The sequence below is a fragment of the Chaetura pelagica genome, unplaced genomic scaffold (assembly GCF_000747805.2).
Source record: "Chaetura pelagica isolate M959 unplaced genomic scaffold, ChaPel_1.0 scaffold76, whole genome shotgun sequence".
NCBI lineage: Eukaryota > Metazoa > Chordata > Aves > Apodiformes > Apodidae > Chaetura > Chaetura pelagica.
Window position 1 is genome coordinate 9,675,409 of NW_009970723.1, and position 14,642 is coordinate 9,690,050.

Here is a 14,642-nt window from a genome sequence, read left to right on the forward strand (position 1 = left end):
CAGCAGTCAGCCTGATGCTATGATGCCTGAATCAGCTGAGAGCTACTGTGTGTAGACTGTATTGGCAACCAGGAGGAGTACAGGGGCAGTGAAGGCTGCCAAGGTTGGCATTGCAGGTCACTGAACTGTATGCTCACCTCAAGTCCATCCAGCCATTTTTACCTTCCATCTATGAACTACTTCTGGAGCTCAGTTCCTCCCCCTCTACCAGCTGTCCCACATCTCAGGAGTGGTTTTGTAACTCAATCACATGAGAATTGGGGTATGCAGCTTCAAATGTAAGAAAGATTGGCTAATTGGTTTAATGTATTTCTGCTTCCTTAATTTACAGCACTGTGCAACTGACTGGAGCAGTCCAGTACCTGATCTTTATGTCTGTATGTGCCTAAGACTGTACAATATTATTTTGAGCCAGGGGAAGGAGTTCTGCTTCTCTGCCATACTGAGGAAAAGGGGCAATTCTTTTATCAGCATGAATATGGTGTTAAACCTCATCCTTGAGTATCATTAGCTACGGGTTGCCAGACAGCTGATACAGAGTAGAATAGGTGGTCACAGAAGGCTGTGCAACTGAATAGGCCTTGTATTTGTAATTTTCGTAGTGCCCCTTTCGGGCTCACTAGTTAGTCTTGTTTGTGCTGCAGGGGAGAGCCAAAAATGCATAGGATGAGTTGAAGGTATACCAATGGTATATCAGGCCTATGCAGTACTTCATTCTTAACATAAAACTATTAGAATGTAAGGAGACTGTACTGAGAGACTGGGTTTAAGTCTCAGGATAAACACCACAATTTTGGGGGCACCTTGTAGAACAGTCTGGAGCACAGGCAAATATACAGAAATTAGAACACCGAGTGCAATTATATATTCAACAACATTTGGCCAGGATTTCTTTAACCCTATGTATGTTTTATATTATTTACTGTGTTTGGAGAAAATGAAATGGTGATTGCTAGGGGTTACTTTTTATATGCATCTCACACACGCACACACACAGAGGTAACTGTCATTAAAACCTGTTCGAGTTAGAGTTTCAGTTCTTAAGTTGTTTGACTAAAATGTTTCTAGATCATTTGATTGGCCTTGGTTTTGGTGTGTTTCTATGTGTTTGGGGTCCCAACAAATTTTTTTTTGTCATGGATACAGAATTGAAGGTAAGCAATAATAGTAAGAAAACAATATGGTGACAAAAATAGTATTTTTCCACCTGCTCCCATCAAATCCCTTTCTCATTAAAATCTGGAACCACCAGCTTTCACAGAATCACAGAATATTAGGGATTGGAAGGGACCTCTGTAGTTCATCGAGTCCAACCCCCCTACCAGAGAAGAACCAAAGGAAAAATAAACAAACAAACAAACAAAAACTAGGGGAGATCACTCAGAAAGGCATCCAGACAGGTCTTGAAATTCTTCAGAGACTCGACAACCTCTTTGGGGTGCCTGTTCCAGTGCTCTGTAGCCCTCACAGTAAAGAAGTTCTTCCTTCTGTGGAGGTTGAACTTCCAGTGCTCAAGTTTGAGTCCATTGCCCTTCATCCTGTCACAGTACACAAGTGAGAAGAGGTTGTCTCTGCCTTCTTGACACCCAGCCATTATGTATTTATAGACATTAATTAGATCTCCCCTCAGCCTTCTCTTCCCTAGACTGAAAAACCCCAGATCTCTTAGCCTTTCCTGCTAAGGCAGGTGTTCCAGTCCCTTAATCGTCCTCATAGCCCTCTTTTGGACTCTCTCAAGTAGATCCCTTTCCCTTTATAAATAATGATTTGTTTATTACCCTCCGTATGGACAGTAGTATTTGAAGTACATGCTGTACTTGGAGCATTATTTGAAACTGATTCAGTAATTATTTTAATCCATATGCGACCAAGATTATTTTGGTAATATGGGTCCAAGTTCAGTCTTTATATCCTATCCCTTTGCAAAATGTTATTCATAATTTATTTAATTTTCTTCCCATTCTCAACAAATGTTATGCACTACCTAAATAAATTTTCTCCTGACCTAAATGAAATTTGGTGAATTAGCCAACAGAGGACAATGTTAGAATTTGCGTTCAGTGTTTCCCACTCTGAAGCTAAGACCATAGTTTAAATCTTGTTAGAAAGTTCTATTAGAACATATGGGATTAATATTGAATTTTTTCACAATAGGGGACTTGAAGTTGACATAGCACTTTACAATTGAGATTTGAAAACTGCTTTGAAAGGAATGTATCATTGTGTTTAGAAAGGATAAATGGATTTTAAGAAATGACCGTGTTCTGGGGATGTTATTAAAGATATGGAAGACGAAAGAAAGGTACAGAATAAAACATTTGCATGAAGACATAGTTCATCTGACTGAAAGATTGACGAATAGAGCTCCTATCCATCATCTCTGTTCAGAGCTCTCATTCTGTCTGTGGCTGGGATAGGAAGGCAGTGAAGAAGAAAAAGGCAGCACAAGGGACATAGAAGTGCACAGATAGAAAAGCCTTCTGAGACAGGTGTCAGTTATTTAGCAGACACAGTGAGGTGGGATTTGAGATCGTAAGAAGTTTTTTGTCAGGCAGTGAGAACTGAAAATTAGAAAGCTAGTTTGAAAGAGTCACAGAATCATTTAAGCAGAAGGGTAATACTTTGGGCTCAGCAACTGAGGAAAATCCTATTCCTATTTCTGATAAACTGGCTGGGAATATTAGGTGTGTTGAGGTGATTAAAATCCAAATAGTATGTAGGGTGTACAAGGGTTTTAATTAATGTTAAAAAAAAAAAAGAGAGAGAGAAGTGAAGGTTTAGAATTACTGTGGTTGAAAAAAAATACTTGGAGAGAATCTTTGGCATAGGAAATCAGGCCACAGCTTAGATTCCTGTAAGACTAGTAGCTACAAAAATGGAGTATTTGAATTTGTGGTATTTGGCTTGTGCTATTTGATATTGGGCTTGTGATACCTTGAAAAAAGTTAATGGCACTGTAAGGCAAAAAGGACCAAATAGCCAGTGGAGGATTCATCTAAATTATTTGGTTGTTATGGGATATAACGTCAGTTGTCTTGTCCTAGTGCTTTCTTGTATATAAAGTCTGAGGTTTAAAACAAAACAAACTTAAAAAAAAAAAGCTATTATCCTTTCCCTCTTAGGACAAATTTTACATCAACCTACTAGTTGGAGTGAGGTGAATCACCTAGTCTGATGACCAAGATTATACAAAGTCACATTTTCCAAACAGATTCCCATTAAGTCGTAGGGAAAATTATCTTAATCACTCTACCACCATTTTAAGTAAATGTAGTCATGGCTTTACCTGATTTTTTTTTATTTTTATTCTTTTAGTGGCCATCAGTAAAGATAAAAGTGTTTTGAAGCTCTACAATGAATTTTTTTAATCACCATGTGTAAAGTCATTAAGAACATTGCTCCTGAGACTACGCACAGTCCTGATGTCTGTGAATTTTGTAATACTGTTTGGGGTGGGAATGGGAAAGAGGCAGGAGATTCACACTTGGCCAACAAGTGAGAAATAGTAAAAGCAAACATCTTTTCTTCTCACATTTGTAATAGAGTATTTTAGACAATATAAAATAAGTAATTTGTACCTTAAATGTTGGAAGTATCTCCATAACACATTTCTCTTCTGTGGTTGGTGGCTGTTGCTGAACTTATTCAACATGTATCCTGGTATCATAGAATTACAGAATGGCTAGGGATTGGAAGGGACCTTAAAGATCATGGGCAGGGACACATCCCACTAGACCAGGTTGCTCCAAGCCCCATCCAATGTGGCCTTTGAACACTTCTGGGGAGAGGGCATCCACAACCTCCCTGGGCAGCCTGTTTCAGTGTCTCATGATGACGTGTTTTTTGTCGTGTTCTTTGAGGTAATGACTGTTGATATTTAAAAAAATATATGCATTGAAAAATTATTTAAGGAATATTCTCCCTCATTCATTTTCACCAATGAAAGCTGTTTGCTCTTTGAGAGCAGCTAATCACTTAGTTTCCCAGTTTGCCTTTGCTATCTTAATTGCTATCACTATACCTAACTGTCGATAGTGTGATCATGAAATTTTAGTTCTCCTTCATTTGAAGAGGGTAGGATGTGAAGATGAGAGAGAGCATCTGGTAACTTCTGCTGTTTCTTGCTGCTACTTCGAGCTACTTCAGTCTGCTGAGTGCCTTAGTTATAGTCCATACAATATAAATTTTATTTGAAGAAAAATAACCCCTTAGTATGTTCAAATACGCACCGAACCCTAGTAGAGATGCATCTGAGTGACATCTATGCAGAGAGCTATACAGCTGTTTCTCAGCCCCAACAGCAAGCAAAGTCAACAGGCCTCATAGACAAGAAATGTAGTCAGATTTATATTTTTTTCTATTTTTGTCTGCTGTGAAGTACAGCAGCTATTTCTACCTGTCAAATTGCCTAATGGGCTGCAGATGTCAGTTTGTTGCACCACACTATTTTCAGTGAAGCCAAATTTTTCTTCTGGGTGAAGACATAGTCCTCCATAGTCTATCCAAGTATGGCTCATTGTATACAACATCTATCTTGGGCATAAATCTTTTTAATCTGGAAACCTCATTTATTCGCAGAAGCCTTATTAGTGAAATCTGAATAAGTATTTTAAAGCCCAATTGCATTGTCTTGCACCAAAGTACATTTGAGGGCTGAATATTTTTCCAGGTACCTTTTGAAGAAATAATTTTAATTTCAAAACATGTAGAAGCAGGGTAGGAAACATTATAGCAACCTAATGCTTGTCAGAGTCGTATGTCATGGTGTTCAAGTACTGCTGTAGACAAGCTGAGCCATGAAGAGGGATTAGAGGTGGCTGGAGGCAGGAAAGCAAAATAATACCTCACAGGAACGGTGATTGTAGGACCTGGGGTGTCAGGAAAGTTAACCAACTAAGAATAAGTGGTACTGCATGAAGTCAGAAAATGACTGAAAAGGCATGCTTTCAGTGAATGGTAGAGGGGAAAGGTGGAGACAGCTTTGGGGAGGCAATTCAAAAGACTGGAGCAGCATTCCACCATTTTCCTGAGTCTGATTTACCCCTGTCTGTGGTTTTGCTGGAACTTGACCACCCCTTTCTCTTTCCACAGAGTTAGAATTTCCATCAAGGGAGCAATAAAAGCAGATGAGGCAGTTACAGTGCAGGCACTCACTAGTCAGGAGATCTAACACCAGCAAAACCTTGTTTGATTCCTGTTTTGATACTGGCAGGTCTAAAGACAAATTACAAATACGTGGAGGAATAGAAAAATACTCTTATATTCATATCTTTAAATACTGTGTACATAACATCTTTACATTCTCTAAAATGCTAGTATTGCTGGCATTACTTAGAATTGCATGTTTTAGTCTTCAGAAATTTGAAGGTACTTACTACTGGCCTCATGTTACTCACAAAAAAGTCAGTGGGAACAAATCTGGGTCTGTGTTGTTTGATGTGGAAAATACCATCCTGCCTTTGAAGATTTTAACTTGTTTTCAGACTACTGTAGCAGTCAAGTTTTTTATGAAAGAAATTGACAAGGTAAGACAAAAATTGAGTGCATCAGCCACAGTTTCACCTTGCAGCTATATATTTTATAGTCATTATTGCTGATAAGCAGTAACAATGTATTTAGAGTAACTAAACAATAACATATATTTCTACAGATTTGACTTCTGGAGATTTTTCAAAAGTTTGCATTTTTTCAGAGCTTGTATTTTTTTAGTATGTTCCTCTATTTTTAGATCTTGTACTCTGTCAAACAAAAATACTTTCTTTCCCTAAGTATAGGGCTTTTTCAAGTTTAGAGATTTTACAGTTAATATGTTTTGTTCTGTGGGAGACAAATGATTATTTTTAAAGCTTCTTTCAGCTGCAGTGGACTTGCTATAAATGAATTGGAAGAAAGCAAACTCTCACAACTGTTTATATTAAACAGCAAAAGGAGTAATTGTTTATGTGATCTGTGGATGATTTATATTTTAAGCTGTATGTAATTCTTTTCATGCTGACAAGTTGATGGTGAGCACCACAGTCCTCTGTGGATAAAGATACCTTGCTTACTGTATTTTAGTCTGGGTGGTGGTAAGACAGGGAAAGATGAGTGAGAGGCTTAAGTACCGGAGGGCTGGAAACAGTTAATCATTTTTACTGTCCCTCCTTTGGAACAGCAAAAGCAAAGGTAGTACAGACTACAACTGGCCACTTGTTACTGTTTACTTAAGTACAAACAGTGGTAGAAGTGTTTAGTCCTTAGGGAAACTCAGTGATTGAGCAAGAATGCAGAAGTTATTTTGATAAGGCATAGCATTAGTGTGGCCAAACTGTGATCAACCCTGAGCTTTAGGCAGGCCAAGGATGAAGGCCTCATATGTTTGGATCTTCCTGATGAACAAAGATAAATTCTGCTAAGAAAATAAACTCAGAATATTGGTCAATTTGCAACAATTGGTGAAAGGATTAAATTGTATATTTTAGGACTTGGCATGAGAAGTTGTGGGAAAATAGTTCAGGGTTTCTGACTCTGGCTTGATTTCTCTGTAGCTCTGGAAACAGAGCAGAAAATTAATGCATAAACATATTTAACAATACCACGCTGGGTGCTGAAAATCCAAAATGAAAATTGAAACTGCATGAGAAACAAGAGCACAGAGTCTCTTCTCACTTCAGTCTCTTAGTTTTCCACTGCAAAAATCTTCTAAGAATTCAAGGGTTTATTTAATTAATTTATTTATTCATTTACCTATTTATTTATTTATTTATTTTAAAAGCATCTGCTACTGCAGAGCAGTGACTCCGCCCAGTGTTCCTGGGTACAGTACCATTGACAGAAGTCTAAGAAATACAGTCATTTCATTGTTTGCCCCCCAAAGGATATCCATAAACATCTGCCTTCAGAGGAGCATCTGCAGTGCTTTTGCCACTGAGAAAGAGAAAGGGCCAATTCATCTGTTTACTTACATTTGAATGGCAGCAAAAATTTAGATGGTATGTTCACATTGAACTGTTGAAGTAGGGGATGGGTGGAGCCAGTAAGCTTTGACTGGGACATGATGTTGAGCAGCTGGGGATGTCTGTTGATAAGCTCTGCAGCTGCCAACAGAAGAGGTTATCACTGAAAGTTTCAGATTAATAGAGCTTTAGCTATACCATCAAGCTAGCTTGTCCAAGCATTAGTACATGCAAGTGACCTGGAATACTGGATGGGAATATGATAACCCATGTACATACAGTATTGCAGTTCAAAGCTACGGACAAGTGAGTTGAGGCCCTGGTTAGAACTTGAAGGCCTTGTGATAGAACAAGTTCCACAGCCCTAGCAATTGCAGGTCCAGGTGTCCGACTGACCCTCAGCGTATTGTGCCTGTGGCTGTGTCCAGAAGTTCACAATTCCTGTATTACTAACATTGTTTTACATAGACATCCTCTATTTAATTCCTAGAAATTCAAGGACTGTTTTTCAATGTGTAGGCCTTACTTGTGCATTGACTAAATGAAGGTTTGTTCTACAGCTGTGCAATTGTGTGCTACCCAGTTTAAATAGGATTTAATAAAACCACCTGACATCCTACATAAATGAAAGTGTGAGAAACATGCAAATCAGACAAGCATAAGCACAAATTATATTGGAATTATTTCAGCAGTTTAGCTCCAGTAATAGTAAAACTGAGCTTCTTGGCCTCTTTCCTCACCTGTGTATCTTTTGCTTATAGCATATCAGATATACAGCCTATTCCAATTTGTACTTAGGAGGAATTTCTAATGAAACTTTTGGGCCTGTACCTGTAACTTGTTTCTTTGTAAACCTCATAGGTACAACAGGCTTGGAAGCTGGTAGAGGCCACATTCCCTTCCCTAAAATTTAGGGTTTCCTGTTTTTGAATTTGAATGCACATTTGTGGGTTAATTAGCTTTTTATATATGTCCAGGGTTATGCTAAATAAATTTAGTTCTTCAGGAATCTCAGAAATACTGTTATAAGTAACCTTGTGCCAAAATTATCAACTGGCTGACTCTCTGAGAAGCATCGTACATAATTTAATATCTTCAGAAAAACAAGCTCAAATGAAAGTGTGGCAAAATGATAGCCTCAGTTTTCTGCAGAACAAAGTTATTGAGATTCTCAAACCACTAAAAAAAACAGCTCTCTGCCAAAAAAAATAAAATAATCTATTAGCAAAATGCACGAAACGTGAAAACTCTAAATTTTGAAAATAAAAGAACCCAATGATAAAATTCAAAACTTGCCATGATGGCAGTATGTATTTCCTGTTAACTGAGCAACTTTAATTTACTATTGTTTTATTCTAACTATCAGAATTGTAGAGAACTGCCAAAATTTTAGAACAAAATTGATTTTCATATGAAAATAATTTTGGAACATGTCCAGTGGGAGAGTGAGGGTGTGTATGGAGTATGAGAAGACTGTCTCTTTCCCACTACCTCCATCACAGTTTGTAAGTTGCCATTTGACAAATAAAGTGTCTACAGTACAAAAAGAACTTTAAAAATGCTCCAGCTCTTAAAAAAGGCTTCCATTTCTTGATATGTGGTGAAATCCATCTGCTGGGATCCCCTATTCCAAAGTTCTGTTGACTCCAATATGTCTAGTGTGTGAGGTTTGATGAGAATAGGCATCCCAGACACAATGAAGCTCCCACACAGAAGCATCATCTTTTAGAGGTATCATTTGAAGGCAGGTTATGAAGGTGTGTCTGTTAGGGTGTCAAAGAACTGTTTGGATGAGTTATACAAAAGAAACAGGAAGAATAAAGGAATTTATTGGCTGAAATTGAAAGGCTGAAAGTAATGCCATGTTGATGGCATGAAATTGCAAGTCATGAAATAGAGTGAGGCTATTCTGATGCCAGAATTAGGACTTTGTGAGTGAAAACTCATTAAAAAAAGGAGACAGGGTTCTCAAAGTATAGTCTCCTTTCCATCTGGAAGGATACATTTTTGCCCCTGCTTTTTATGGCTTTGCAAGTAGGCAGAGTAGATGGTTGGAGGGGAGCCAGGCAAGTGTTTTAAGAGAAGGGGCAGGGATAGACAGAGGATGTCAAAATGGCTGGGTGGTTGTTGCCTCCTGGCTTGTGCTGCTCTGCCAGCGGTAGAGCTTGCAATTTTAGGAGAAGCGATAATGATTAACACTGGTTAGCACTGGAGAAGAGGCTACTCTACCTACATCCTTTCATTTGCTGGGAGACTTCATGCCTGACATTCTCCAAGGCAGTTTCCCAGTTTTCCTTCCTTCCCCATACTTTTCCATTCCCAGGACAAGTGGTGGCATTCTTGAAGAAGCACAGTTGAGTTTTGCTTACAGTGCCGACAAGATACCTACTTCCCTGTTGCTGTCAGTGCTACCTTGTAGGGCAATTAAGTGGCACTGGAGAGATTAGAGTTCTTTGTGAAGAAAGTAGTAAATGTCTTGTAGAGGCATGGTTAGTAAACAGTACTTGGGAGACAGGAGTCTCTGGACAAAAAGGTCTGGCAAGAGGTAGGAAGGATTTTGCTGGATAAGGAAGTAGCAAATATGAATCAGTTTAACAGAAAGGAGTTAACCTCAGCCCTGAACATGTTATTTAGAAGGTTTTACCTTTTTTTTTTTCACCTTGCTGGGTGCCATGCATCTTCTGTGTCACACTTACTTTGGACTTAGATGCATCTTAGTTAAATGAACTGTTTCTCTAATTAGATGTCTGACTGTGGGTAGACATTAAATATTGTTAGATATACAGCAGAACATAGACCCTGCTATGTTAAATCATTTGCATTTGCAGTCAATGTAAGAGAAAAATAGGAAAAGAAAGAGTAAACAAATGATAAAAGCAGGAGGGTCATGTTAAGTCCATAGGTTGGAGAGGGTTTCAAGGTGTTTTTGTGTAAGGAAGTTTGCTGAATGAGAACATAATGGAGGATAAATGTTCAAAAGAGGAAGGGGGAAAAGAGGGAAGCAGGAAGGGAGAGGAGGCAGCATCTGTAGCTGATTTTAAAAAAAAAAATAATAAAAAATTAGCCTTGCGTAGGTTCTTTTGCCCATTTTGTTTAGAAACTAGTTGTTACTGATTGAAGAACACTGACAACTTAGTGACAGTTTAGAACCTTTCAGTTGTTTCTAAATATAGTGATGATTGATATTTTTAAAAATTCCACAAGTTTATAGTTGTATGTAATGTTATAGAAATATTGCGGATTTTTCTTAAACTTAGTTGATGAGAGCAGGATATTTCTTTTCTTTTTGAATTGTGTAATTTCACCATGGAGTGAGCATTACAGTGCTATATGCCATCTTCCTCCATCAGTACTTAGCTTGAAGATTTGTCTTACTTGAGCTATGGCCTGATATTTTTCCTTTCTTTTGTTTTCAAGAGTGAGATTAGATTGAAGTGCATATATACTTCACTAAGAAACCTGATATTAATATCAGATTACTTTTTGCATCTCTGGAGCCCAACAGATTTTCAAAAGGTGGTCACCTGTGGCTCTAGAGGTAGTCTGTTCAGAGTTGTAAGCAAGAATAAATAAATAAATATAAAGATACCTGTTTTCTTTCATGCATTTTGGTTAACATAAAGCTGCCATCACCACAGATAATTGAAGGTGAATTAAATCATAATTGTCATTTCAGTACTTCATACTGTATCTGTTAAACTGATCCAGGTATTACAGTCTCATGTTTAGACTGGTCAACCAGGGTAAATGGTGCTTGACCAGATTGCCTCCTGTGATGACATAATTGCTTGCCTGGATGAGGGGTGAGCAGCAGCAGTCATCTGCCTTGACTTCAGCAAGGCTTTTGACTCTGTCTCCCATAGCATCCTCATTAAGAAACTGAGGGAGTGTGGGCTAGAAGAGTGGACAGTGAGGTGGATTGAGAGCTGCCTGTGTGACAGAGGGTTGTGATTAAGGGAGTAGGGTCGTGTTGGAGGCCTGGAGACAGTGATTCCAAGATGTCTTCCATATAAATCATCTCAGTCATTAGATGAATCTCAAAATTCCCTAACATGTTGTTCACAATAATTTACCAAACCATAATCCCCAAAGCATTCACTTAAAGTTAAGACTTCAGGTATTCAGTGATCTTAGTGGGTCAAAGTGACAATACCCTGTTCCTTTCCTTTTGTGCTTGAACAATGAAGAAAACTTGTAACACTTGGGGTTGCACGTGAAGATAGTGAATTTTTAAGGGTTTATGGTTGACTTTAGTGACTTATGTGTCCATTACTTTCAGTTTGATAGGCTGTAAACACTGGGAACTGATATGAATTTATATGTTTACGTCTTTCCTTTCCTTTTTGGAGGCAGTAAGTTCTAGTTAAGGAGCAAAACGAAGTCTTGTGGATGGAAAATATTTTAATTGTGCCATTAAGAATTATCAGAACATGCCTGCAGTGCTCTGAGAAGCCTGTGTAATCGGATTTTCAGTATAGCTTTCATTTGTCATGTCCTTTTCCCAAAAACAAAGACTCACTGAATCACCAAGGCTGGAAAAGACCTTTAAGATCATCAAGTCCAGCCTATGAACTAACACTGCCACATTGGCTAGACCATGGCACTAAGTGCCACATCCAGCTTTTCCTTGAACACATCCAGGGATGGTGCCTCCACCACTTCCCTGGGAAGTCCATTCCGATGTCTAATTGCCCTTTCTGTGAGGAAGTACTTCCTAATATCCAACCTAAACCTCCCCTGGAAAAGCTTGAGACCAGGCCCTCTTGTCTTGTTGCTAGTTGCCTGGAAAAAGAGCCCAGCCCCCACCTGACTACAGCCTCACTTCAGGTAGTTGAAGAGAGTGATAAGGTCTCCCCTGAGTCTTCTCCAGGCTAAACAATGCCAGCTGCCTCAGCTTCTCCCTGTAAGACTTTCTCTCTAAAACATATTAACCTTTGAGTCTTCTTTGTTGAGCCCTTAATGTTTTAGCGAATGACTGGAAGTTATTGATGGTACGAAGCTTTTAAAAGCTCATTTGTTAATATATCATATATTTAAGAATATTGTGAGATATAATCACCTTTTTTAAACAACAGAAACATTTTCAAAGTGGCAACTAGAATGTTTCCAATTCTTACAAAAAACTATTGTTTTGTGAAATCATTTTCCAAAGCAGTTACAGGGAAGCACATAGAAGAAGGGGGAAAAAAACCTCAAACCCAGTATGTATGTAGTATAGAAGCATTATGGCCATACTGGGTGACTTCTTTTGACACCTCCAACAACTCTTTCTTCCTTTGCCTTTGAGATATGCACAGGCCTGCTTGTCCCCTTTCCCATTGCATTTCAGAGTATTCCTAACAGCCTATGCTTTTGCATTGATGATGGTGTTTCATTAGTATAGAGTTAATGAGGAAAGCTCGCTATGCCAAGTGGAACTAAGTCATGAGCCTTACAGTTTTACCATGTGATCTTTGCCAAAATCTATTATGTCTACCTAAGAAAAGAGGAATATATTTTGTTTATTTTTTTCCTGATGTTAAAGAATGGCTTAATTAAAATTTATTATTAATGAGTTTGTATTTTTGTAGTTTAAGCATGTGCATCAGCCTACAGAAGAAAAGAGAGAAATAGTAAAAAACCAATACTTTTTTTTTCCCCCTCATTTGTTTCATAGGGTGATTCTCTTCAAGGTGGTGACGATTCTCCATTTTCAGACTCCATTACATTGGAACAAACCACAAGTAATATTGGAATCTCAAGTGGACGTGTCAGCCTATGGATGCAGTGGATGTTGCCAAAAATTACTATTAAATTGTTTGCTCCTGATCCTAGAAATAATAACACAGGTATTCAGCATTTTTCTACTAATAAACTGTTTTAAATTCCACACATTACAGCTCAGTATTATCTATTCAGAGGATTAATTGATAATACTAAATATTCTAATACAAAAATAATGTGTTTGATCTGTATTTTATACTACAGCAACAGGCTGCAGTTAGGTTAGTGCATGTAGTCAGTGTTCTGTGTTGTTCTTTGCATAAACGTCCCCCTCTGTGGAAAAATCATTATATTAAATTGAAAGTTAGTTATTTTACCTAAGTGTGTTGCATTTATTGCCTTAGAAGCAATCATGTTTCATTTTTATATGATTTAGTACTGTTTTCTGGATGCCCATGTATAGATATATAGTTTTGTATTGATAGTATAAAATTTAAATTTAACATAATCATCGTAGTATAATCCTTAAAGACATACAAAGTTTACCATTAAGTTCAACTTAGAAGTTTCAAATTCTGTTTTGAAAAAAGAAATATGTGTGGTACACAGCTTCTCTTTTTTTCCTTGAGATTAATGTTGGGCTATCATCCAGACAGTAATTGCTTGAAAGGAACTTAGATTCTATAAATGTACTGCAAGACTTCCAAGTTTTTTTTTTTGTTAGGAAATTGCTGCTTAGCAATTAACATCGTTACTCATAGAAATGTGAAAAAATAATTGATTGACTAATGATTAAAGCTTATTTTCAAAGATAAGTACTCAAACCTTTTATTTTAAAAATCTAATTGCATAGGAAAAATAATATATTGTTAGAGTAAATATTTTCACAAATATTTGTTACATTTTTTTCACAAATTATACTATTAACACCTGAACTAAAAATCCCATATATAAGTCTCTACACATTTGTAGGAAAAGGTTTGGATTCTAGCATTTTTTTTCTGTTTCCTATCTGTGTGACACTTGAAACAAAAAGTGCTTTATAAAAACATCTGAGTAGAAGTAGAATCATTCTGTTTACAAAATGTAGTGTCTCGTATATGAAAACTACAAAATTTTGGATTAATAACTAATATCTTTTATTTTCTCTGGCTATTGCAGAAGTTTGTGTTGTCAGTGAATTAGAAGATCTTAGTGCCTCAGTGGATATGCAGGATGTCTATACCAAAATCAAATGCAAAATAGAAAGCTTCAATGTTGACCATTACAGAAACAGGTATTTCCTAGCTGTTCTTCTTTAATTTCAGGGTGAAATAAGGTGTGGGGTTTTTTTAATTCTTACTTGAATTCTTAATTGAACTATGAGAGAGTGTTTTTTCGCACTTACTACTCTGTTGGTCCATTAGACAAAAATAATTGATTTTAGCTGAACTTTTGTATGGGAAGTTCCTTAAATATTGCTTCATGATGTGTCAGCAAGTGCCAATATTTAATGAATTATGGTGCCATACTCTTCGATATTAAAAAAGAAATTTTCTAAGAAATGGAATTGTTTCTTTTGCTGTTGCCTATTAACACTGTAATGCAGGGAGCTGAGCTGATTATCTGTGTGACACAGCACAGTGTGATGCAAACACTTCCAAGTAAAATTTTGGTAATTGATTTCAACCAGTATATGAATAAATTCTTTAGTGTGAGAGTGCTGAGACACTAACAGATTGCCCAGGGAGACTGTGGATACCCCCTCCCTGGAAGTGTTCAAGGACAGACTGGATGGGGTTTTCAGCAACCTGGTTTAGTGAAGGGTGTCTGCCAATGGCAGGAGGACTGGAAGTAGATTATCTTCTATGTTCCTTCCAACCCAAATAATTCTATGATCAATATTATGCATATTTAGAGGAAGCAGTTAGGCCTACTGTATGTTTTGCAGCTTTAGCAAGTCTAGTTAGTTGAATAGTTTGCTGCAGCAATGAGTCTTCATGTGTTTGGCACCCAGATTGATGG

The 14,642-nt window shown here is 37.5% G+C and overlaps 1 protein-coding gene across 2 annotated transcripts in view; it reads left to right on the forward strand.

Annotated features, from left to right (window-relative positions):
* VPS13B (vacuolar protein sorting 13 homolog B (yeast)) overlaps positions 1-14,642 on the forward strand; it is a 429,191-nt gene that overhangs the window by 226,706 nt on the left and 187,843 nt on the right. For both annotated transcript variants that reach the window (XM_010006448.1, XM_010006447.1), the window contains exons 25-26: positions 12,592-12,763; positions 13,800-13,914. In XM_010006448.1, the coding sequence (XP_010004750.1) occupies positions 12,592-12,763; positions 13,800-13,914 (287 nt within the window). The remainder of the gene's footprint in view (positions 1-12,591; positions 12,764-13,799; positions 13,915-14,642) is intronic.